Source organism: Cimex lectularius, unplaced genomic scaffold (genome assembly GCF_000648675.2).
Source record: "Cimex lectularius strain Harlan isolate CLEC.00 unplaced genomic scaffold, Clec_2.1 scaffold7, whole genome shotgun sequence".
Lineage (NCBI taxonomy): Eukaryota > Metazoa > Arthropoda > Insecta > Hemiptera > Cimicidae > Cimex > Cimex lectularius.
In genome coordinates, this window is record NW_019392731.1 from 4099252 (window position 1) to 4126317 (window position 27066).

General features: G+C 34.1%; 1 protein-coding gene across 4 annotated transcripts in view; it reads right to left on the reverse strand.

Moving 5' to 3' along the window:
• The window catches only part of LOC106668570 (lachesin-like), a 134584-nt gene that overhangs the window by 54625 nt on the left and 52893 nt on the right, over positions 1 to 27066 (reverse strand). For 3 of the 4 annotated variants that reach the window (XM_024226851.1, XM_024226850.1, XM_024226853.1), the window contains exon 2: positions 22807 to 22913. In XM_024226851.1, the coding sequence (XP_024082619.1) occupies positions 22807 to 22913 (107 nt within the window). Of the gene's footprint in view, positions 1 to 22806; positions 22914 to 25592; positions 25663 to 27066 lie in introns of those variants that run through there. The other variant, XM_024226852.1, reaches the window with a different exon arrangement.

Sequence of the window (27066 nt, forward strand, 5' to 3'; positions counted from 1 at the left end):
GATTACCAGCCGTTTTGTTTTCTATACTCCTTAAACTTAGCATTTATTTGTTTATTGTGAGAATTTTTCAAGTGATATAAAAAAAATTAAGAAAACGTAATATGACGTAGAAAAAAATTATTTCATATCGTCGTCATAAAAAAATTCATTTGTGACTTTTTGATCGACACGTCAAAACACAGGTCAATTATATTTTTTAACAAGTTTAAAACAAAATATTTCTTGTTAATTACACGAGCTCGTAAACTGTATTTGTTGTAAAAAAATAATCGTGTTAATTCAACTTTCCTGGAAATTCAATACATAGTTTTCCAGTTTTTATTACAAAAATTTGTCACTGCATGATTTAATTTTTATAAATAATTGCGATACTATACTCAAATGATTTAAGGTTGGGTAATTATAATAAACACTATGTTAACGTTATAAATCGATTGATATTGTTTTGGCTGTTTAATGGCTAGATTTTACACACAAAAATGATAACGTTATAAAGCTTATGTTAAGAATTGGGTAGTTAACGTTAAGAAAGGGGATGGTAAAAAGGTAAAAAGTCAGTTTTGAAGCGGTTATCAGTAGCGGCGTTACCATAGATAAACTATTAACCTTATGTTGTGTAAGAGCAGTATGATGTAGCAGGGCAAGTTGGAGGATGTAACAGCCCAGTCCGTGGAAAGTTGGAGTCTCCCGAGGCAAGAAAACCATAATAAGAGGAGATAGCATTATCTCGGCGGTCGAGTTAAGGGCCCTATCCACGTTAAGACCCTTCTACCTGCCCAAATCATGCCGGCGGATCCGTAAGAATTTCATTGTGACAGGGGATCATATAAAAAATAAAATACCGTAATCGTAACAATTTTCCTCGGAAACGGATGCAATTACTTTTCTCTTTTTTACCTCTTTCAACTGATATTTACTGAAATATGAAAAGGTTTACTATAAACACAAAAACGCATACATCTTAAATAGATATTATATATTTGATAAATATAATTATTAGACCTTCCGGTTATATACATAGTATTTGAGTTAAGGTTTCTTGTCTAAACACAATTATAAATTTGTATTAGGCTTTATATTGTAATATAGGTTCAATGGATTGCAGCAATTTTATATTTTAACAAAACGTTTTTGACTTCGTAAAATGAATGCTCCCCAGTGTTAATTTAAAATTGTCTTTCTTACAAAACAATCTTTTTTTGGTTACATTGGTTTTTAATTTTAAACTATATTGTATAAGTAAATTACATGTACATACCAGTAGACTTCCCAATAATTTGTAACCTTTTGTTCATTATATATCTCTACGATATCATTTTTAAACATTCTGACCTCATTAGTTTTTGATTATATTTTTAAATTTTCTTTTTTGCATATATCTGTAATATTGTGCTCTTATTTTTACATATATTTGTGAAAATTTACATTATTATTATAGAATTTTAATTATACTGAATTTAATCTTTTCTCAGATTTTGTTTAAATATTTTACATTTTCAGAATGTACATTATCTATATGCTGTGAAAGACCTGTTTCATTATTATTCTTTTTTGTTAATTTGATGTTGGTTTAATCTAATTTTTTACAATTGAACTGGTTTTGCTACATATGTCCTATTACAGTTACATGTGAGCTAAAATACAATATTAGTATTATACATTTTCTCCTAATAATTTTATATAAAATTATTGGGCAATTCCATATTTCATTTTTCATATACTGATATATAATTAAATTATTATTTATTGATATCCTTCTTTAACGATTGTTAATATGTTTTGGATATACCTGGTACATAAATGACACCAGCATAAAAGTTTTTGTTCATAATATCTTTATCATTGTTATTATTTTTCTTTAAGTTACCATAATAATTTATTTTTTTGTTTTTCAGTTGTTTTTTGACGTAATTATTTACTATAAAAATCGTTAATTAATTGCTTATGAAATTTAATATTACTAATTTTAAAATTTCATTTACAAACGTATATTCTACAATGTATTTCTTTTTGCTTTATTAAAGTGGTGAATAAAACTGTAACACTCTACCGGTTTACAAATCTAATATGAACTGTGATATTTCTTATAATTTTTATATCTAGAAATGGGATATAATTTTCGTTTTATTTTTTAAAATATATTAAATATTTCGGAATGTACTTCGTTAAATTCTTGTAAAAATTTTTGTATCATCCATAAGTTCGTAAATGATTTTATCGTCAACATATTTTTTAAAAATTGAATTGTTAAATTTGTGTTCTTTAAAATAATGTTAATTACTGAATATACCACGTGCCATAACTAGCAATGAATCAGCAAATAGAGGGGCTTCCTTTAAGAGATTAATAACTATGTCAACATAATGGCAGTTTGTAAATCAAAATTTTGGTCACAGTGAAGACAAATATGGCTTAGCGTGGAAAATATTAAGCGTCGTGTAATCAAATCCAGTGTTTTAGAATGTATGGCCGTCATAGATCAAGGAGAAAATAAGAAATGATGTTTTTCTAGCCAGATTAAGGAAAGGGCATTGTTAATCACCCATGTTCATCATGGGTAGTGGATGTTTATCACCAATAGTAACTTCAATTTTTATTAATCAGTATCAATAAAGTATCAATAAATATGCAACACGTGCCACAATATTTTATTTATTTATTTGTATATTTTGCTAAACAGTAGATTACAATTTAGACAAAATAGTAATTAGCATTTTTACAATTTGTATTGTTTAGCTTGTCCTATAAAGCATAAACTTGTTTAAAGAACAGGAGATATTGTTTAGATATAGAAATACACATGATTTTTTCTTGAGTAATTTAAATAATTATTTAGGTTACATTTTTGTTTTGTAGTAGGAGGTATATAGTATATGTGTATTGTACAGCATGATTAATAACACAACTAATTTACAAACAACATGTTTTTACATTATGACGGCCTACGTTTTGAAGACATTCTGGTCTACTGTGAAGGAAGCGTAACAAAACATGTATAATAAGTTTCATAAAAATAAGCAAAAGTTCTTGGCTGCGGCAAATACAAAAATCAAAGTAAAACAAAGCCGGTTTTAGTATGTTCTGACATTTGTTATATTAAATTATCACACTGATTGACTATTGCAGTATGTTTTATCCTCTAATTATTGGTCCGAATCCACAATAACAGTCGAAACAGCCAAAAGTAGGTCAATGTTTCCAAAATGTACATCTACAATCAATGCAGGCGTAAAAAATTTATATAGCACAGTTCCATTAATTTTCCGACCGCCTACACTTCCCGGCTTACAAATCGTTCAAATTCCCCCACACAAACGACTTGCTCTAAAGATTTTATGTTTTGCATTGTTGGAAAACGTTAGTCAAAAATGATTAAAAGATAGGATAATTAATCGTATACCAAAAAAAATAGGGTAAATCCATTTTGATCATTTGGGCTGATTATCAGATGGTCGGTATACTTTTAATAAACTGCTAAATTTTATTTTCACCACAAACATGATTAACAAAGAGATATGTTCTTAATAAGCTTTAAAATGAACTGTTATTTAACTAAGTTCTGATTATTATTAAAGCCTATAAGACAGATAAGAATCAGGCGACAAGAAAATTATATCAATTTATGTATTCTAGATGATTAATTACCTAATTATTCAGACTGATAAGAACAGCTAATTAATTCTTATCAGTATATACGGCTAACTAAGATTTCAATTTGAATAGAGTCTAACATATCAATTACCTAAACTTTAGACTTGTAAATACAATTAAAGCCTTCATGGTTTTTTGTTCTTTACTGATTCCTGTTCACCCATAGACATTGATGGTATTTTATTTAATAACGCCAGTATTTTTACTTTTGTTTAGTTAAATGAATTTTTTGCTAAGTCCAATAACCCAATTTTAGCGACCAACACATTTATATATTATTAAAAGTTTTATTCAATTAAAATAATTTATTTTACACAAAACAAAATCAACGTGCTCACCTGACGATGTTTTGACGTAGTTGACACACGTCATTTTTGTCTTGCCTTATCATTTAAAAACATTAGCTTCTTCGGATAAGAGGTAGTGGAGGGGGCTTGAGAGGTACCTTGAGAGGGGGTAAGGTTAAAATGCCAGGGCTCAAAATATTTCTGGGTAATCAACAAGTAGATAGACCGGACAGAGGAAAGCACATATCAAGAACACTTTATACACCAAAACCTACAATTGAGATAACATCAAACATAGTTTCCTCCTTCTCAGGGTCGGTTCATAAAATTCAAATTGAAAAATGCACCAATTTCACAAATGCCATACACAGAAAACTTTTAGTAAATAACCCCCGCCTAAACTGGCAAACACGTTATTATAGAGGGATAGGATAAAACTAAAAGGAGCGAAAAGGCTAAAGATCTGTCACTGGCATCTCAGCAAAAATCCGCACTACCTGGTTATATTCTATTATGACCTCATTTTTTGCTAATGCAAGAGGAGGAAGATACCGCCAACCGTATTAACTTCGAATGTGAATCAACCGCTAGTGGAGACATAACTTAGGTTATCAAGAAGACTCATGACAAAAGAAAAAAAAGAAAAGTGGTTGAACTCCAGAGGTGCGAGACAGTAAACTAATAATTAATTAGTCCTCAGCAAAACTGACAAAGAGATTGCTGCGATTAAATAAGGCCAAACTCTTAAGAGTGACAGGGCTACATCCCGGTCACTGGCATCTGAGAAAACATCTGCACATGAGTATCTTTTATGAAAAGCCCCAAATGTTGGTTATGCAAGAGAAAAAAGAAACCGCCACTCAATTATTTCAGAATGTGAAAACCGCTCAATAGGAACATAGCCTAAGGTAAAAATAACAGCCAAATAATTGCAGCAATGGCAGTAAATTACACTACTTAACTTATCACATCATATTATCATCGAAAACATTAAGATGGGTGGAAAGATTGAAATTAAATTTGAGGAAGGGAGAATGGGTTACAACGGTCAGCACTGCACCAGGAGGAAATTATCAATGGTGCAGTGATGAGTTTTCAGAGCCAAGACCATACAACTCCTTCGACCCCAAAAAGTGTATTCTTGATCCCATCCTCTACACGTTTTATATTTTTCTACTCAATTTCCTTCTTTGCTGGGTGACTGTCGTTCCTTCAATTGATTGATTCGGATAAAAAAATTAAATGTCTTAACCATTTATTCATTTACAAGAAAGAAGAAGGAGTAGCAAAATATAAATTGTATATAAGATGGGAACAAAACTGTACCCTTGTAGAACGTCTTTGACAGCTCTTGTCTCTGAGACCTCATTACCGCACTTTACGTTTGAAGTAACAAACCTTTATGAAAGGTTTTAGTTTCAAGTAATAATGTGTGGGTTGAAATTGTGTCAATTTGAACAGAACCGGGTTGTCTTAGAACGCACGGAAGTCGTACTACATGTTCTCTAAAGCAGATGAAATAGTCCCAACAACCCTGAAGCTTTGCTGAATTGTGAAAAACATAGACAATAACCGACTTGAGAAAATATGGTTTTATAGTGAGTCTTTAAAAGAATTTGGGCTTTACTCGAATATATAGCAAAAATGTTATTGCAAACGATCGTTTTATATTGAGAAATCGGTTGTACTCAATAATGATTATATCAATACAAAAAGCTGATGTTGAATAGCAGACGTGTTTTAAAACATGTAAAATAGGAAATGAAATAATGATCTAACAAAAACAAGTCAAACTTTTTGGTTCGTCTTGTGTCCCCCCTGGTCAGGGATTAAACAATTTAATTCATTCTTTAGGTTAAGTTTAAGAAAAAATATCTGTAAATACGGTTATTTCCAAATTTGGTAATTTATCAGTTTAATGGAAAAACATCAATTTTTCCTATTTCATACAGCTTATATGCCATATCGTAAAATTGCTGATTTAAAACTAAGAAAAATAAATATTTCCTAATCAATTTTCAATTTTCTGTATGCCTATTTTTATCATTTATCTCTCTTTCTATCGAATAGTAAATAAGTAATAGAGAGGCTAAGTAATAGTTTCGTGTTAACCTACTTTCTTCTTATATATACGAAAATAAATAAAAAACTATCTTTCTTACTAATTTCATTGATTAAAATTCTTTTCCTAAATCTCTTCATTAAAGAAAAGGCCTTCCGGGCGCAGCAATGTTGTTAAAATACTGCTAAAAAAACTTTTCTCGTTATAAACCATATTTTCAACACAATTATTTCAGCATTTCTTATTACTTTCTTTTCAAAAGAAACTCTTTAAGCCGCTTTCCACTTTATTATCGACTATTTTTTGTTCACTCTAAAACAATTTATGTTGTACATAATTTACAGGGATAAGTTTTGCATGCAGCAGATCTTCAAATTTTCCAGCCATTCGTTACACATGCGGTTGAACTTTGACGTTAGAACGAATCGGTCGTTACAAACGGCCAGGAAGCCAGGGTTTATTTAATTAATGTACTAAATTTCGCTGTTCCTCCTGAATATTTAAATGCTAATTGTTTCTTCAGCTTTATTACTAGAGAGTCAATCTTTTATGATATTAATTATTTCAAGAATTAAATGTCATTGTTACTGATTGTATGAAGATATATGAAAAACAAATATGTTAATTTTTGGTTAAAAGTTAATGATATGATTTTCAGTTTTCGCATAAGACCGTTCGTATTAAAAGCCTCAATGTATTAATCAGCAAAACAATGGTTGTCTATTATTCAGATTAAAATCGAGCGTGTATCTTCTCCCTCGAACGTTCATCCATAAAATATTTCCAATTTGGAAAAAGAATAATAAACTAACTCTAAATAAAATAACCAACACTGGTTTGATGTATTCCAGGTAATTTTCTGGCCAATTTAAATCTTTCGACGAAGCGACCGATTTTTTCTCATACTATCTAATTTTTTTTTAATTTTCGCTCCTTACCCGCCTTTTCGACAATGTTGATCAACGTCTGTGTATTTTCAAACTTTAATTAGAAAGCACAATATTATCAAATGTGTTTGACGGATAAATAAATTAATTAAATCTGGGGGTAATCGTAATTTTATTACCATGAATTCATTCAGTAAAAACAGGTTAGCAGCTATTTAAAGCAATAAAGTTAGCAAAATAATTTTTATGAAAATAAGAAGATATGAATAAAAACACTATTATTTGCAACTAAATTGTTTTATACAATGTAAAACAATATTTGGATTTTACTTTTTTAAACAAAGGAAACCTCCTATGAATGATTCCCAGTTATATTAAGATGTGTATACAATAAATTTTAAAGTAGCTAAAGATTTGAAGTTTTAGCGTAATAGATTTTAAATTTCAATAATAAATTAATGCTCCTGGGGAAAAAAAAGAAGATTGTACATTTTTTATATCAATCGAAGTCGACGAAAAACTTCCACCCACTTGTAATATAACTTGATTTGTATATTTTTTATATATTAATCAAACTTTCACGTTTTTTTACGTTTAATAATTGAGTCTTTGTCTATAAAACCAAAAAATAAAAATAAATTTAAAAAATGATAGACAAATAAAATTTGTTTTAGATTTTTAATTAAGATTTCAATATCGTGTAATTCCTCTCCTTGCCTTAAATACATGTCTAAGACGCCACGGCATACTTTCCACCAGTCAGGAAATGTCTCTTTCCTGGAGGTTAGCCCATTCTTCACGAAAAGTGCTTTCAAGATCGTGGAGTGAATCAGGAAGTGATGGACGTGCTCTAATTCGTCTTATGAGGTTATACCACAAATGTTCGATGTTGTTTCAAGTCTGGAGAACGGGCTGGCCAGGCTAAGACCCTGATGTTATGCTGTTGAAGGACCCATAGTACTATGCGGGCAACATGTGGACGGGCATTATCGTGCATTAGAATAGGATTGTCGATGATTCAGGAGAACGCGCGATGTTCCAAAATTTCATCCACATAGCGAATCAAAGACCTTCACTACCAACATGCAACTCCTTGTGACTACCCATTGAGATTCCCGCCCACACCATCACTGAACTACGTTGAAAAGGTCGGCTCTGAAAAAAATTACGAGCTTCGTACCTTTAATTTCGCATTCTCCGCTCGTTCACGCCCGTCTGGAGATCGTAGAGCAAATCTACACTCATCTGTAAAAAGTGCAGCAGACTAATCGTCCAAAGAAAAATGGCTGTGTTCTCGAGCAAATGCGAGCCCTGAATCTCTGAGTGTACTGGTCGGTCCTGGTCCTCTTACGGGGCAAAAAGCCATTAATCCATACTGATTTAATCTTCTTAATCTTAATTTAATCTTTGAGCAGTGCGTTCAGAAATTTGGACACCTCGAACTACGTCGAGCTGATGAATCGCTTGACCAACTTTAAGGTGCCGGTTTCGCAAAATTCTCAAAGTCAAAAAAACAGTCCTATGGCTCTGTTACTCTAGGCCAGGGGTGCTCAAACGGTCGATCGCGATCGACCAGTCGATCGCGAGTGCTTTTTGAGTAGATCTCGAGAAGAAAAAAATTTTTAATAAGTAGGTAGGTAACTAAACTACAAAAATGTATTACGTAATAAAATAACACTGCTTGCGGCAAAAGGTGGCTTTATCAAAGGAACGCGCGGCACTTGTCAAAGAAAAGCCGCGTTGTTTCTAGACTAGTAGACAGTACAGTCTCGTCTAGAAACGACGAGAGACAGTACAGTCTAGTTTCGGGCGGCGCGTTTGACGGGAACATTCGAGACTTTCGTTCACGCCGATATAAATGTTGTGCCTGCAGGAATTGGAGTCATTCTGAATTGTAACTTGATGGCGATACTACGTCGATACAAAGTTTATTATTAAATAGTGGAAAATGAGTGCAGTGAAATCTAAAACGTATCATTTTAATAAGGATTGGGAGGAAGAATTTTTCTTTTGTATGGTGAAGGATAAGTGCATTTGTGTTATTTGTCGTGCGTCAGTTGCAATACCTAAGCGTGGTAACTTAGAGAGGCATCATAAAACGGTTCATAAAAACTATGAAAAGGATTTTCCGCCACAGAGTGAATTAAGAAAACGAAAAGTAAGTGATTTGATATCTTGTTTGAAAAAAGAACAATCCATGTTCACAAGACCAGCCAAACAATCAAAAGCTGCTACGATCGCGTCATTTAAAATATCTCATATATTGGCGAAACACAAGAAACCATTCGAAGATGGATCGGTGGTGAAGGAAGCATTTATTGAAGCGGGTGAGACTTTATTTGGAGATTTTAAAAATAAAACAGAAATCATGTCTGCTATTAGAGAACTTCAGTTATCTCGTCCGACTGTCACAAGGCGTATTGAAGTCATGAGTCAGGACATCGCAGATAAACTAAAACATGATATCATGGAATGTACATACTTTTCTTTATAGTTCGACGAATCCACCGATATGACAGACACTGCCCAGCTGTGTATTTTTATTCGGATGGTATTCAATGACATGTTGGCTAAGGAAGAATTTTTGACAATCATTCCTCTGAAGGGGAAGACCCGTGGCGAAGATATATATGACGTTTTCTTCAATTTTGTAAAAAACTACGAGCTACCAATATATAAATTAGTGTGCATTACAACCGATGGAGCACCAGCAATGACTGGAAACAAAAACGGTTTTGTGGCATTGTGTCGAGCTAATGAAGAATTCCCTTCATTTTTTTCATTCCATTGCATTATACATCAACAAGTTTTGTGTTCAAAAGTTTTAAACACGGAGGAAATTATGGGCATTGCAACAAAAATTGTGAATTCCATCCGTGCACGTAGCTTGCAACGGCGGCTCTTTCAGTGGCAGTTGGAAGATAGGGAGTCAGCTGAACACACTGATTTAGTTCTTCACACGGACGTCAGGTGGTTGAGTCGCGGAAAATTCCTAGAAAGGTTTCAAGAATTATTGCCCGAAATAACAGCTTTTCTAGACGAAAGAGGTGATGACACTCAGATTTTGAAAAACGAAAAATGGCTGACTGATTTGGCATTTTTGACTGACATCACAATGCACTTAAACACCGTTAACTTGGAGCTTCAAGGTAAAGGAAAAACTATTATTGAGATGATTAGCGCAGTAAACGCATTCAAAAGTAAATTGCAACTTATGATAGATCAACTGAAAAGAAATGATCTGAAACATTTTCCGTCTTTGAAAGCAAGGATTCCTCAGTTGAATTATGATACGTATGAGGCTGAATTATCAAATATTTTGGGACAATTCGAAATGCGTTTTTATGATTGCTGTAAATTGGAAAATATAGCATCATTTATGAGTTATCCTTTTTCATGTAAAAACATTGAGGAATTAGCTACTAGCAAGTCAGTTTAATGTGAACTCATGTTCTGTTGAAAATGAGTTGGTGCAGATTATATCAGATATACATCTCAAAGCTACAGCATCTGATACAAATTTCTGGTGTTTTATATCTGAAGATAAATATCCGAATGTAAGGCAAATCGCCCTTCAACTGACGGCATTTTTTGGGTCCACTTACTTGTGCGAGTCTGCATTTTCTGAAATGAAGATAATTAAGTCAAAATATCGCAATCGACTAACTGACGATCATATGTCATCATGCTTGCGATTAGCACTCAGTGGTTACGTACCATCTTATGAAAAGTATGCTGAGGACATGCAGTGCCACGCTTCAACATCCAAAGCCACTCCTTAGTTAAGTTTAACACCATATGTAACTCTTTTGTTTTGTAACAACCAATAAACTCGCAATTTTGAATAACTATGAGTTTTTTCATTGATATTGTAGAGAAGAACGGTAACTAAACCTAACCCAAACCTTGACTAAAATAATGTACCTATATTGTGCAGAAAGCTAATATCTATATATGCTACGGTACACCCTACCTAGGTAGGTCGGGTGTATCGTGTATGTACGACAACCCTGCATCACACACACTTGCAGCCTCTCAGAGTCGATCGTAAGTAGTCTAAAAATATTGAGGTAGATCGCCAGCAGTTCAAGTTTGAGCACCCCTGCTCTAGGCCGTCCAAAACCGGGTCTTCTCTGGTGGGACCCAGTTTTTCAAAAACGTCTTACGGCTTCTCGCAGTGTTTAGTAAGGAAATCCGATGTCAATAGCCGCATCCGTGATGGAACGTCCATCATCGATAATAAGTGCCACACCACGCACTTTACATTTTACATTTTACATGTACACATTTTACAACATCCATTTTTTTGTTTAAAAATTGAAATTAAGAAAACAAACTGAATAAACATTTTAAATTCTGTAAAAAGCAAACATGGAAAAATCCTTTATCCTTGTTTTGGATAAAGGATTAAGGGTATTTACCTCTAATTGATATTCCAAATTTAAAACAGCATAAACAATTATTCAGCAATAAAAACAATGAAACAAATTAAGGGCAGAATTTTTTTTAATCTAGAAAATGATAAAAAATGAATTGGGCGGAAGTTTATATCTGACTGCATTTACTTCCTGGCCGTTGGAACTACTTGTACCTGTATTTATATATATTACACATATTTACTTATTTATAAACCATCACCTTATGCATCGTTTTAAAGTTACATGGATCTAAGCACACATTTTATTTAAAAAAATTGGAACTAACTAAAATAATTTTAAAAAACTAAAAAATTTAAATTTATAAAATTCGTACGAAAAGAACATAAAAAGGCTAATAAATCAAAAACGAAGCAGTGAGTCATCGTTTAATTTGCATTCATTGTAAAAAAAAAGTTTTTACAAGAAATAAATTTTACCCGTCCTTTGACATCAGGATAAGAACTGAGAAATGCGCCGTTGTTCGACCGGTATCCCCGTTTCTCCCTGTGTTTAGCGAGCGAGGGAGAAAAAGGGCAATTATCAACCGGAGACTGTTGAGCGTGCAATAAAGAGCCGGGCATAAAACCAAATTTATACCCGGTACGGTAATAAGAAATCGTTCCGAAAGGGCACGCTAAAAAGAATTCCGAACAATTAAAGTAGGCGTTGCCCGGGCACAACGAGATAAATCCAATCCTTTTCGGTCAATAACAACCAATGGAAATATTCGAGACAGTTCAGCAACAGGTCATAGCGTGCTTTATAACGAGTTTGAACTTCGAGGAAATTTGCCCTCATAAAGTTTCCCATCTGTAAACAAAAATACAAAAGTAAATTCAGCAATTTAAACAATATTTCGAAAGTACAAACCGAAAAAGTCTTAAAAACGAAATATAAAGTAAAAATCGTTTTGAAATTAAATTTAACTTCATTCGCTCACTAGAAATCAACTACGAAAAGTTGTACACCGATAGATAGAAATCATCGGTTTGGTACTATAACCAAGTTAGAACAACATAGCGCAGTAAAATTGACTTTTTTTATTAATGATTATTTGGAGATCGTGAGATGCGGTCTGGATTAGAAAAACATTTTCTTTATTGTAGCAACATTTCGATCTTTATTGAGATCATCTTCGGGGCCTGGGATTTATAAATATTGTTGAAATTTTACAAATAAATGTAGGTTTTTTCATATGTATTTGTGTAATTTAAACAATGTTTATAAATTCCAGGCCCTGAAGATGATCTCAATAAAGATCGAAACGTTGGCACGATAAAGAAAATATTTTTCTAAAACCTACGTCACACCAGACCGCATCGTACGATCTCTGAAGCATTGGTGGTTATTCTGCATGGTAGTTTTAAAAAATAGAAAAACAACCAGTCATTTTTGGCAAATGATGTTTTCATCAAATTTATTTTTGCTAAAACATTTATTAAATATTGGAATAACAGGAAGTAAAATTCATGAAAATGGTTGAAATCTTGTTGTCCAAACGTTAAAGAAAGTGTGTGGTGATTAGTGACCGTTAATCGATATTTATTTAGAAATCGTGAGATGCGGTCTGGTGTGATGTAGGTTTCAGAAAAACATTTTCTTTATCGTGCCAACTTTTCGATCTTTATTGAGATCATCTTCAGGGCCTGGGATTTACAAACATTGTTTACATATTACAATTACATTTTGGATTTGGAAAAGTGAATTTATACAATGCAAAATATATTTTATATATTCAATCAATCTGGCCGAACCATTACCAACACATTTTTTCCCTTCGTTGGCTCCTTTCACCTCAAAGAAGCCGACGCCTTATACTAAAATGTCTTTTCTATACCGACATCCTTCCCCACCCCTTCAAAATCCAACGTATATAAACACAAAATCTCACTGGCACTCTCGACACGACACGCAAGAATGGCAAAATTACACAGAAGATAAACACTTTGAGTGAGTAGAAATATATTGATTGAATATATTAAATTAAGTTTTCCATTTAAATTCTACCTTCAAAAAGGCCTAAATAGTGAAAGAATAATTTTTATCTATATAAAAAAAGAAAAATAGCCACGAAAAAACAGTACTGTCGTATTGTTTTATCTTTCCAATACCATCGTAACCAAATATTTTATTTTTTGTTAATTGGTCCATTACTATATCGACTTGGTAATTCCCTGGAGTGATTTTAATTCTGTGCATGCGCTCTTATACTTTCTTAGTGTCAGTTTGACTCATGGGTAACTTCGGTAACTTTCAAAATTTCTTCAGAACGGCTGATTGAGATAGGAGTCACAAACCTCGACTTGAAACTTTACGTAACAAGTTTACTTTGATAACTTCGCCCATGATTTCTTGTAGGCTCGTGTACCAAAAGAATCGGCAATGCGATAACTTTTCCTCCGTTAGTATCGCAAATCTTTTTTATATTTTTAAGGATAATTGTAACTTCTTTGGACTTTCTATCTTAAGACTTTTATCAATATCCCGTTTGGATCGCTGTAATATTAGTATTATTAGTGTCTATTGACCGGTTATGATAGCTTTTGTCAATATTATTATCCTTAATAAGTCTTATAGAACATAGAAAAAATCGACTTGAGTTAAGTTTGCTTTAGTTTCAAATAAAACGTTTCAAAAAGTAAGCTCGTGGGTTTTTTTAACGGTAAATTCAATGAAATTACACATAATTCTAAACATATTTAATCCTCTAGCAAAAATTCTGTGCTTTAAGTGCCAGTTTGCCACCTTTCACATAATTTTTCGATTCCGACTTCCCAGAACTTCTCTGATTTTTGAGGTATTCGCTCGATGTGCTTTCTGCAGTCTTCCAGTGAAGTGCAATCAATTTGATCCCATTAATAATGTTTTGCAGAGCACGAATAAATTTGAAATTTAAAGAAGTATAGTACGATCAATGGAGTAGCACATTTCAGCACTGCTTCGGCCATTTCGGGAGCTTCTCGAAGGACACGTGGTGACGTTATCGTGGTATGATAAAACACTGACTTTAATCGCTCCAATTGTTTGCTGTAGACTTGAATGAACAGGTTGGCTTATAGGAAGTTCATAATTAAGCACCTCTTTCCTATCACCAAAAATACACGCTTCTTGAAATGTAATCCGCATTGAGGTCGTTAACGTTACATTTCCCCCAACGTTTTTTTTCTTCTAAACATTGTTGTAAAAGGCCCTTTTATCGTCCCTGCTTATAAATATTATTATTAAGGGTCGTTTCCATTGCGGTTTAAAGGGTAATCGCATATGGAGATGGTGTCCAATAAAGTATTTTTAGTTAACATGTGAAGAACCATCTTCCGACAAACAGTTTTCAGATGTCTTGAAACTCTTGTATAAGGGGTGTTAAGTATCTCTGCTATGTCTCGTGTCGTTGAGTGTAGGTTTTTGTGACAAAACTTGAACTTGGTCATTATGAACGGTTGAAGGAGCGCGCTTTGCTTCTTCCAAATTAAAATTTCTGCTTTTGAAGCAAGCAAACTATTACTCGTGGTTTCTTTTAAAATGTCATGATTATCACCACTTTATCACATACTTTCCTTGGAGTATGAATTTTGGTTTTATCTTTGGTATAATAAAATTAAAATCAATTAAATAACAAAACTTACTAACTTTTTTTCTCTATCTTAAATTAGCAAAACGCCAAGTACGACAATGTAAATATTATTTGGAGATCGTGAGATGCGGTCTGGTGTGACGTAGGTTTTTAGAAAAACATTTTCTTTATCGTGCCAACGTTTCGATTTTTATTGAGATCATCTTCAGGGCTGAAAGTGTTTGTTTCCTGGTAGATGTGTCATTCTTGTGTGTCGTGTTGAGAACAAACACTTTATTAATGATTAAATAAAGCATAAAAACAATGTAGGGGGAAAATTGAATTGCAGATAAAAGCTATGGGCTTATTTTACAACCCCAAGAAACTTAATGTAAAAAAAAAGTCTAAAACAGAAATTAGTCATATCTAGTGTAACAACTATACGACTATTATAACAACTATACGATACTATTCTGCTGATAATAAACTGATCAAAAATGAATAGAGATATCATTTATTTATTCTCGGTCTATTAATTTTAATTAAGTTAACCGATATATTCTTGTTAGTTGGATAAAACAAAATAGAAAATAAAATTAAAAACAAAAGATTGAATAATCCTCATTTTTAATAACGGATTTACTTAAGAATAGTAAACCTGAAGATTACTCATTTTGTAAAAAAACACCTTTCTTCGTCTTTTCTTCATTTTAATCCAGTTGTATGCTCTTTAACCATGAAAAGGCATCATCTTTTAACCAGAAGTGCTCAATGTTATTGTGAAAATGAGTCATCGAGGTGACCGTCAAGTGTATATCGCAGAGGCGGTTGGCATTTCTCCAGGGTCTTAGCCCGATTCCGAGAGACTGGAAGTGCCAATATAGTGGATGTCAGTGCATTACGACGCTAAAGAAGTACAGTAATATTGTGAGTGCTGCAAGACGTAACCCTTTCCATAGTGTCCGCCAGATCCTAAATGAAATACAGATGTTTTCGTTTGGCAGTATTCGTAATCGTTTGTGGGAAGTTGGCCTCACATCATATGCCCCTTTGAGACGGCCTGCTACGTCAGTCCGCCACCAGCAACTCTAGAGATTACGGTGCAGCGAGAGCCTTAAATTAGAATGTTATTATGTCTGTATGAATAGTAGGAAGACAGAACAGAGAGAGGGGTATGCGTTCAATGCCCCAGTTCGTGCTCCTTTCAGTACATAGCGTTCCCGGTTACTCATCGTCAACAAGACAAGAGGATCTTTAACGTCCGCACCTAGCCTATTCGGCCTTATCGGACGTTTTGATTCTCAAGATGAGAGCTGACGCACCTCCGCATACGACGGAATGGTGTTACCGCCGCAGCATTGGTGTAGTGGTATCCCGGCACCTAAGGGCCGGTAACCACGCTCTCCGCTTGTCCACTCCGAATGGTCGGGCTCGCATTGTGCGTCGGGTCGTACGCCGCACGCGAGGGGCTAACTGGCCGAAATACATCAGCCCGCCCCCCCCTCGCGTACTCCCTAGATAGAGAAGGCCACTCTATCTCTCTGAGTATAGAGGCTCTCCCAGCGTACAAACTTCCGGGAACGCCCCGGCAGCGGTTTTAGTTTAAAGTGGAATTGCTACCCACCCCCTAGATGAGCACTGTCTACGGTGTCCTTTCAGTACAGATTAGAGGAAGCGGTGTAATGGTCTGGGCTGGAATTTACATTGGGGGGCGAGCTGGACTCTATATTGTTGAAGGCAACCTCACCGCCGTCCGTTATATCCAAGAAATTATCATCCCTCAAACCAGGTATCTCATTTGGTTGGGACGTCATAGCCTAGGATTTTCGATTTCTGGATGACAATGCCAAACCTCATAGAGGCAGAGCTGTTCCTCAATATTTAGACAGCCAGAAACTTTCCTATCTGCCCCTTCCCCCATGGTCTCCAGACCTCAATCCCATTGAGCCCATGTGGGATGGGTTGCAGAGCAGGCTTTTCGATCACTCTCCGCAACCAGTTGAACTGCAACAACTGAGTGCAGCGATCTGTGGAGTGAAATTCCTTATGAAATTACGGACCATCTTATTAACAGATTACCTAACAAGTGCACACAGGTTTTAGCTAACAGAGGACATTGTACACGGTATTAATTGTTTTAAAAAAGTTTTGTGTCCAATAAAGAAAATTATGGAATTAAAACTTTTATTTTGTTATTTTTCAAAATAACTTACATTTTTTTAATTAATTAACTTTTCCTTCTGTATAAAATACAAATATTTATAATAAATGTTAATGCCATTTGTAATAAAAATAAAATCAAAATACTAGGGAAAGTAAATACTACAAAATTGGCAATATCCCTAATAATTTTTGAGCATTATTTTATGTGAGGCACAATAAACAATTGTGAACAATAAACAATTATAGAATTAAAACCTTTTATTTTGTTATTTTTAACCAAATTGATAATAATAATAATAATAATATAAAAATACTAGGGAAAGTAAATACCACAAAATTGGCAATATCTTCAGTTTTGAGCTGTTCGCAATAGGTCCGATAATGAAGGGATTTGGCCAATATATACTGGACTTTACGCACCGAATTCCCTGAATAATTCTGGCTTTTATCGTCACTGTCTCTATTACTTTTGTATTATTATTGCATGATCCGCCGTTTCGTTTAAGCGTGCAATGTCAACCCTATCAGACTTTCTCTAAGTCTTTTAAGGAAAGAGATGAAAGAAAATGAACTATTTAAAAACCCATTACCGGTGCTCGGCTCCGTCCGAAATAAAAGTTTTCAATTAAAAATAATTCAGGTCATGCGTTTCGATCATAAGAAAAAGTTTGGATTTTTATTAAAGAAAATAAGTTGTGTTAGTCAAGAAGAAGAGATTTGGAGATTGAGTTTGATCAGGATTAAATACTATCTCAAGAAGTACCATGGCCGATATAAACGTCATTAAAGAATTTATTTCACCCTGACAGTAATCCTAAAGAATAACGTATCTTAGTTAACTAATTCACCCCTACTCCCCAAAATTGCCTCCGCCCTACCCCATATTAAAATATTTAGAGGCCCGGCGATAAAAACCCTACTAGAAGTAATTTGCAGCAAATTACGGAAATTCGTGAAATTTTTATTTCATCCATGATAAAGTTTTATTATCCCTGACATTTTCGACCTTCCGAGGGTAAATTAGCAACGAAATTATTTAAGATGTTTATAATCCTTTAATTGACAAATGTGACAATTTATTTCTGAGTTATGCTGTGGTAAATCTAATGAAACCAACTGCTGTACATTTTATTCTAATATATTGTGCATATTTCTTTACTTTTTGGTAATTTACTTTAAATTGTAATTTAAAATCCATCCTTCCTATATAAAATAATCTTTCCTTTTATGTTTTAATTTTGCAAAATTTATAAATATAAATGAAAATAACAATGCAAGTTGGACCGGCACTGGGTAACATACTGGGCCTGTCTACACTCGCTGGTCTTTGACGTTACTCAAACATTTCGGCTTTGTGTCATCTTCAGTGAGGAACCGTCTGTTTCTTGAATCCAGTGCCGGTTCAGCAAGCATTCACCGACTCGTAGATCAATACCTACCATCAAAAATAACAATAGTTAATATTACTGAGAATATTAATGTTGCATTCTTATTGTACAATTTTTAAAAAATTATCATTCTACTCTTTTCTGTTTTTTCCATTTTAGCAATTCAGCACAATTCATTCAACTTTTTAATGAAGTTAAATTGCTGAGTAAATAATATTGATCAGAAAGAACAGAAGAAAAGAAATCAACAACAAATCAAACTTGTTTAATTTTGTCTCATCTAGTAAAAAAAGTAAATTTAAATATTTTAGAAACAAAAAGTAGTTATAATAATATTTTGAAGTTTAATGCAATAAAATAAAATTCATGTAATAGGTGTTTTTGCATCAGTTGCCCATATCAATTAATTTTTCATATAGTTTTTATATCCTTTTAGATATTTTTTAAAAGTTTACAGTTGTGCCAATCCAATGATTAAGACTTCAATATACTGACTTAATGGACCGTCCTATTGTTAATTTTTGAATTAAAAATTTAAAAAATTAAAAATTATTAAAAATTAAATTTAAAATTTGAAATGAATTTGTCGCCGAGAATCCAATCCGATTACACGACATTTGAAAAATGGCAAAAAGGAGGGAAAACTCAAAAGATGGGGTTGAGATGGGAAGTTAGTGTCCGAGTGGATCGAGGTCACGATAGCTCAGGTGGTAGAGCAGCGGCGTATCTAGCCGAAGATCGTTCGAATCCCACTCGTGCCATTCACTTTTTTATCTCAACTAAAAACCTTAATTAATTGTAATATATTAATTGGTCAAGCGGACCACGAAATTAGTGAGTTAATTTTTGAGTTTACTTCGTGAAATATATCTTCCGTTTGCTGAGTATACTTTGGTCATACCATTAAGATGTGTTCCAAAGTTTCCTCTTCGCCACATTCACACCATCGATTTTCTTTAGATATGATTTACATATTCCGTGGTTAGATTTTAACCTACTTGCTTTCCTACTCGTTTTTTTTATTTTATTAACACTACTTTCAGAAAACCTTGCTTGCAATGATACGTTGGGGAGCGTCCCTCTATAGACCGAACCATTTCCTTATACCAACGTTTCCATTCCTCCACATTCCTTCTTTTCGCTATACAGTACAAAACCCAATCCGGAAGACGAAAGTATAAAATTCATAACAGTCACATTCCGACCTACCATTAATTTTCGAGCGTTCCGGATACAGCCAATAGGCATTATTCGGAAAATAACCAGCTACTTCCGCTCTGACTTCTTGATTGCCTACCAATATCCTTCTTTATCTAAATATGAACAACATTTGTTCGAACTTTACACATACCTATGTATTTCATGGAATAGTTAACAGATGTATAAAACTGAATAACCTGTTCTGAGATACCTATTTATGATATATAAAAGCATAACAGATTCTCAAACCATCTTCGGCAATAAACAAAGGAAAAAAACATAAATACAAATAAATTAACATTATTCATATTTTGTACGTCGTCACAAATTAATGGTATTTTTATGTCCGACACTTCCAGCATTGCGAGCAGAAGATTTCCAGTCCAAAGTGAACAGTGTCTGGTCAGAGTCTACGCCCGGCTGATCCCAGTTTTATATTCATAAGCTAATGTAAATTTAAAGAATACACAGTTCATTAGCCCAGGTTGTTTTTGGGGGATGGTCGATGCAAACTAGATGACGTGGGCAGGAAGTGTAACGGTTAATATTGCAAAGGATGCAGATTACACCCTGCCCTCGGGGATCCTTTTCGAATTCTTGGTTAGCTGTAATAACTATATTTTTGAGATTAGCTAATTTAGATGGCCATAAACTCCAGTTCAGTTAAACAACGTATTACATATTTTAACTTATACAAATTTTTTTAATGTCTGTCAAAATGTTAGTGAAGTTAATCTTGACCTAATTGATTTCACACAATCAAAATTAAACATTTTTTTTATAAAACAAATTTTCATAAGGACTAAGATAAAGGTTATTGGTTTATGTGACATATAAGGACTATTAATTTTACATTTTTTATAGTTCAACTCATAGTTGCCAGTACTGGGTTCGAATCTTGGCGGAGTCCATGCATATTTAATCAGCCTTAGTTTGAGATAGGTATTTTAAAACATTTTGACTATTCGACATGCATCGGGTAGTCTAAGACTCTCACTCGTCTATGACTATACTTTTTGTATAGTTGAACACTATTTGTTGCTATCTTGTGTTAAGGCGGCTCCAGACATGCGGTATTCGCCGAATGCCGATTGCCGCCGAATATTTGCCAAGTCTCTAAATACTCGTCTTGGAATTCGCGAAATAGCCTACGTATACACACATGCGGGTTTTGTATAACTTCCTAGTTGTTGCGGAAACAGGGAATACGTATTTTCCAAATGCTGTTGGAGTCCTCAACTTACTACAAATCGTGATGGGCAACAATGAAACTGTCATTGCTGCAGCTGCGGTTACTATTTTGTGCAGTGGCAACAAACTAATTGAAAAAAATACATTTAATTATATTTTTTATATTTTTAATTGTTGCTTTATTTATAAAACAATTTATGATTTGTAAGAGAAGCTTTCCAAATTATTGGTTTTGTTCCGTAAACATAGAGGAACTCCAAAACTGTTGCATTGGGTCAATCTATTCCTAATAAGAAAAAACAATTGTTATTGTGTAAATTAAAACACCTATAATAGTTAGCAATCGTTTATTAATGAAAAATAAATAGTATTAAATAGAAGAATGCGCTTAATATTGATTTTGATAACAGTTGACAGTAGGTTAAACGTATGTGCAGTTATAGTTCATTCCCGAATGTGTGGATGATTTGACTGCGATTACTTCACGAATATTCATGCCCTTTGAAGCGGACAGGAAAACCGACAAAAAGCCGAGCACGGAGAGCACTGGATGTTGTTATTCGACGAATGGCCGAGCGTCCCTCCACACTAGTCGGGATTCGGCGAAGAGCATGTCTGGAGATGCCTTTAAGTTAAGATCGAAAATTAAAATCATGTTACGATTTGTAAAACAATAAAATAGGTTGTTGTATTTTTTCAATGACACATTCACTCACTCACACTCTCTCAAATACTGACTCAGTCTCACTCAACACTCTCCCAATTTTACTCACTGTCACTCACTGTCCCAAGCACTCAATCTCTTTCACTGTCACTCATAATCTCTAAAAATTGTTCACTCACTCAAACTCTTTCCAATTCCCATGCTCTCACTCACTCACGCCCTTTCTCACTTGTTCATTCACTCTCATTTCCTCATTATCTCTCACTATCTTTCTCCTTTCTTACAATTCACTTTTTCATTTTCTCCATCTCACATTGTTTCTTCTTTCTCTCTCTCTCTCTCTCACTCGCTCACGCCCTTTCTCACTTGTTCATTTACTCTCATTTCCTCATTATCTCTCCCTCTCTTTCTCCTTTCTTACAATTCTCTCTTTTTAATTTTCTCTCTCTTACGCTGTTTCTTCTTTCTCTCTCTCTCTCTCTCTCTCTCTCTCTCTCTCTCTCTCTCTCTCTCTCTCTCTCAATCGCTCCCGCCCTTTCTCACTTGTTCATTCACTCTCATTCCCTCATTATCTCTCACTCTCTTTCTCCTTTCTTACAATTCTCCCTTTTTCATTTTCTCTCTCCCACACTCTTTCTTCTTTCTCTCGCTCTCTCTCTCTCTCTCTCTCTCTCTCTCTCTCATTTGTTCACGCCCTTTCTCACTTGTACATTCACTCTCATTCCCTATTATCTCTCACTCTCATTCTCCTTTCTTACAATTCTGTCTTTTACATTTTCTCCCTCTCACACTGTCTCTTCTTTCTCTCTCTCACTCTCTCTCTCTCTCTCTCTCTCTCTCTCTCTCTCTATCTATCTATCTATCTCTATCTATCTCTCTCTCTTTCTATCTATCTATTTCTCTACCCATCTTTATATCTCTATCTATAGATCTATCTCTATCTATCTATTTATCTATCTGTATCTATTTCCCCATCAATTTATGTTTACCGATCTATTTATCTATCTCTATCTACCTATCCGTCTATTTATCTCTATCTGTCTATCTCTTTACCTACTTACATATTTACTCCTTACTCACACATTTACTCACTCACTCACTGATTAATTCTCTCACTTATTAGTTTACTCTCTCTCTCTCTCTCTCCCTCTCTCTCTCTCTCTCTCTCTCTCTCTCTTTCTCTCTCTTTCTCTTTCTCTCTCAGTAATGATTTTTTTTAAATTGTTCTGCTACTAGAATTAAATGTTTATATGTGGCAATGTAGCTGTCTTCCAAAACAGTTGTTCACATTTATAAAAATACAATTAGGTTAATTTGAACTAGTTAATAATTGATCATTTTTTACCTTGTAGTTTCCAAGGTTGTCCACGACGCAAGGAAGTGAAGCGTCCCTTCCCAGTGCTACGGTTACGTTGGGTATGGGCTCTGCGAATTTTGGCCCTTCCGTGAGCGCTGAAACAATAAAATACATTAAGCAATCAATACCGTCCGATATATATTATTTAGTGGACAAAGGGGCCGGCTTCGGAAGCTTTGAAGAGGAGGGGATTCGTGTAAATTTCACTGGTAATGGGAGAGGCCATTACCGAACAACGGCTTCAAACAGCTTTCGGCCCGTTTAGTGTTCACAAACTCTCGATCTAGTGAAACAACGGATGTCCCCTTTTTACTAAAATACGATATACAATAAATTCTCATTCGATTTGGCCTTGAAAAGTAGACATTTGATGTATGGAAAACTGAAATACATACGATATCGTCTGGGAAACGCTGATTAACACTAATGATATCTTCAATATGATGGAAATACATATAAAAATTGAAAAAAACCAGCATGCAGCAAAAGACTTATAAAAACGATATTATACAATAGATCTGCACGAGATTACCATAGTCAAAACACTGTCATGAATAATGATTAAAATTATTTTCACAAATCAAATTTGTTCTGATGTTTAAATAATGAATTTTAAATACAGAGTTAATTTAGTATATTTTTTATGAAATCTTTATTTAAATGAGGTAGTCGTTCAATAAAACAGTAATACTTACCCATACCCTTAAATGTTAACCTTACTTACAAATTGGTTATTAAAAACTTGCAATTAATTACAAATCTAAGAACACAACTACATAACACCTTATCGACATATGTCAATAAAATCGTTAAAATAAACTAAAATCTTCTGGTAGAAGGCTTCTTTCCGTGCTGATAAAAATAACAATTTCTTAGGAACAAGAGAGAAATGAAGGCGCGTTACTTTTTATGAGATATATAACATATTGTGTATACAACGCATGTGTATAGATACCTTAACGACAGATCTAAAGTGTTCCGGAACACTTAAAGTTGTTTCCCGAGGTTGCCGCTAAATTTTTAATCCGATCTCATGAGGATTAACATTTTTTTAGTTCAACTCCCTAAAGGTTTTCCCAACGCCAGCAACATTACTTTATATTATAACCCTTGGTTTCTTTAGGGGACTTTTATGTTACAGCAATCAAAAAGTTAAAACCCGGTTAAATAGTTTGCATTACTTTTAAAAAGACATAATTAACACGTGTTACACACGATATAAAATAACGTTGAACGTTACTCAACGCAGTGCGGTTTTGGTCTTCTCTTAATTGTGGTACTAAGGAAAACGGTAAACTCCAGACAAATTGCATATTGCCAATACTTTGTAACATCTTTAATAGCTTTACTTTCTAAATAGAATATATATCCATTTTTTCTTTTTCAGACTTCTTTCAGACTGACTAGGTTGAGTTTCAAATCTACACAAAATATTATGTTAGTGTAAAACATAAATGATTTTACTGAGTTCTTTATGATTTTTTGTTTTGATTGTTTATGGACAATGATGGTAGATTAATGGAGATACTTCAGTGGTTGTTTCTCTTTCTCACACCATTACCCACTTTCTCACTCCCTCTCAGATCTCACTCAGTAATTCACTCACACCCTTTCTCTCTTTTTCGCTTTCTCTCTCTCTCCCTCTATATACCTATCTATCTGTCTATCTATCTACTTATCTATCTATATCTCTCTCTTTCTCTCACTCCCTCCCTCTTTCTTTCTCTCTCTCTCTCTCTCTCTCTCACTCCCTCTCACTTTACTCTATATCTTATGTCTCTCTACATTTTCATTCATTCTTGTTTTCTTTCGCTCACCGATCCACCAACTCACCAATCAACTATCTACCTTGTATTTCTTATTTCTTATCGCTCGCTTATTTATTTACTCACTGATTCACGCTCTTTCTCAATCACACACTCGCTTTACTCATGCAAACACTCATTCGTTATTTTGTCACCATCTCTCTCTTTTTGTCGCTCTCTATGTCTCATTTTCTCTCTACTGTTCATGTTAATTCTAAGAGAGGGCTTTCGCGACCTAAAATCTCTCCATCTCCCCTACCATCTTTTTAAAAAACGATATTTATTTATTCATTCTAATTCTCTTTCTCTCTCTCTCACTCTCTCTCTCTCTCTCTCTTTCTCTCTCTCTTCTTTCTATTGATTCTTTCCTAGCACAACCGAAAAAAGGAGTGTTTTTGTTCTCAATTTCCTTATTTTGGAGAGAATTTTAATAAATAATTATAATCCATTATGATTAATGGTCGAATTGACCAAATTACTTCTTTCAATTAATTATTATTTTTGTGTAAGGTCTTGGTTGAAATGGAAAAGTTAGAGTCACGAGCGGTATTCGAACCGAGCCGAAGGTCGTTTCATTTCAGCCAAGACCATACATAAAAAGAATAAATAATTGAAAGATGTAATTACAATGTTGAAGACTGAATAATACTTCGGAAATTTATTTATATGGTCTTAACATTTGACCTCGTAACAGTAAACCCTAATGGGTGAAATATATTCTTTAATTTTATTCTGTTTAATCATGCAGTAACAAAGTTTTGACCAAATATTTGTGTAAAATACCATATATATTACAAAGAAATCAGGCCTACGATTGCCAATAAATTTTCTGTGGTATCGCCGCTGAATAGATTTTTTATCATAACATTGGATATAATATTGATGTTGGGTAAATGTTCATCAAACGCAGTTGACGAGAAACCGCAAAAAGTAAAAGGACTTGACACAGCCGTGTATAAGATCACTTACGCGCAACTGACACAGAGATGTAACTTCTTCCCTACTGTTAAATCTAGCGTATAAGGCAGACTGGTGTGTGGGAAGGGAGTGGGGCGAAAAGCTCCAAGGGAAAAGAAAATGCTGACTCACTTCCCAAGTTTCACTTATCTAGTGGAAACTCGAGACGACGTTTTCACTTTTAAATAGTTCGACCTTCTTATTGCTGAGACGGAAAATATGTATGTGTACTGTTCGTAGATGGCTTACAATTAGCAGTATTCGCGAACAATTCTCCTTGTTTATTCACATGTTTAAAAACGATTGTTACAATGGAAACAATGCGTAAAAATGGGCTAAGTTAATATTATTTAAATACAACCAAAAATACAAAATGAATAAACTCAATGAGACATGGTGAAATATCTGCCAACGATAGTGAAAACATGAAAAATAATCACGACGTAATAACGGTTACTCACTTTTCTCTCACTTCTCACTCAACATCTCTCACTAACTGGCTCTCATTCTCACTCATTCCTCTCAAGTTCTCTCTCTCACACATTTACTCACACCTCTAACTCTCTCTCAGGTATGCTCAAAAATATACACTCACATTCCCACTCACTCTCAACACTCTCCCTCTATCACTCAATCATTCACTCAACCTTTATGTATGTATGTGTGAGTGTATATATATATATATATATATATATATATATCGAGACTCCTAGAGTACCTAGGCGAAAGGTTCATAGTAGGCGATGATTTCAACGGTAAACATGTCGACTGGAGATGCAGACTGACTAACATCAAAGGCCGCGAACTAAGGAAAGCTACGCGAGAGTGCGTCTATCATTCTACAGGGAAACCAACCTACTGGCCAACAGACTGCAACAAAATACCTGATCTCTTAGACTTTTTTATTACCAAAAAGTTTCTCCTAACTTCATTAAAGTAATAGAAATCTTTGATCTAAATTCTGATCACTCAGCAGTTATACTGACGATAAGTGAAAAGATAATAAAAAAACAATGCAAGCCAACATTAGTTAATATAACTACTGACTGGAGTAGTTTTGCCTTAGTCGTGGATGCAAAAACAGTTCTTAATGTTCCTCTAAAAACGGAAGAACAATTTGATAATGAAGCAGAGGTGTTCACTTCAATCATTCTGACTTCAGCATGGTGTAATACTAGACAGACTATCCATAAAACAATTGGCTTCAACTACCCCAAGGAAATTAAAGAACTAATAAATCAAAAAAGAAGGGCAAGAAGAAGATGGCAACAATCAAGAGACCCTGTAGACAAAAACATTCTTAACAATATTGCTCAAAAACTACATGACGACTCAATCACAAATTATCTAGAAGACCTAACTCCAGGCGAAGCCACTGACTACTCACTGTGGAAGGCCATAAAAAATTAAAAGACCAATCGCCCAAATTCCTCCATTAAAAAAAGAGGATGATACTTGGGCGAGAGATTGCAGAGAAAAAACCGAA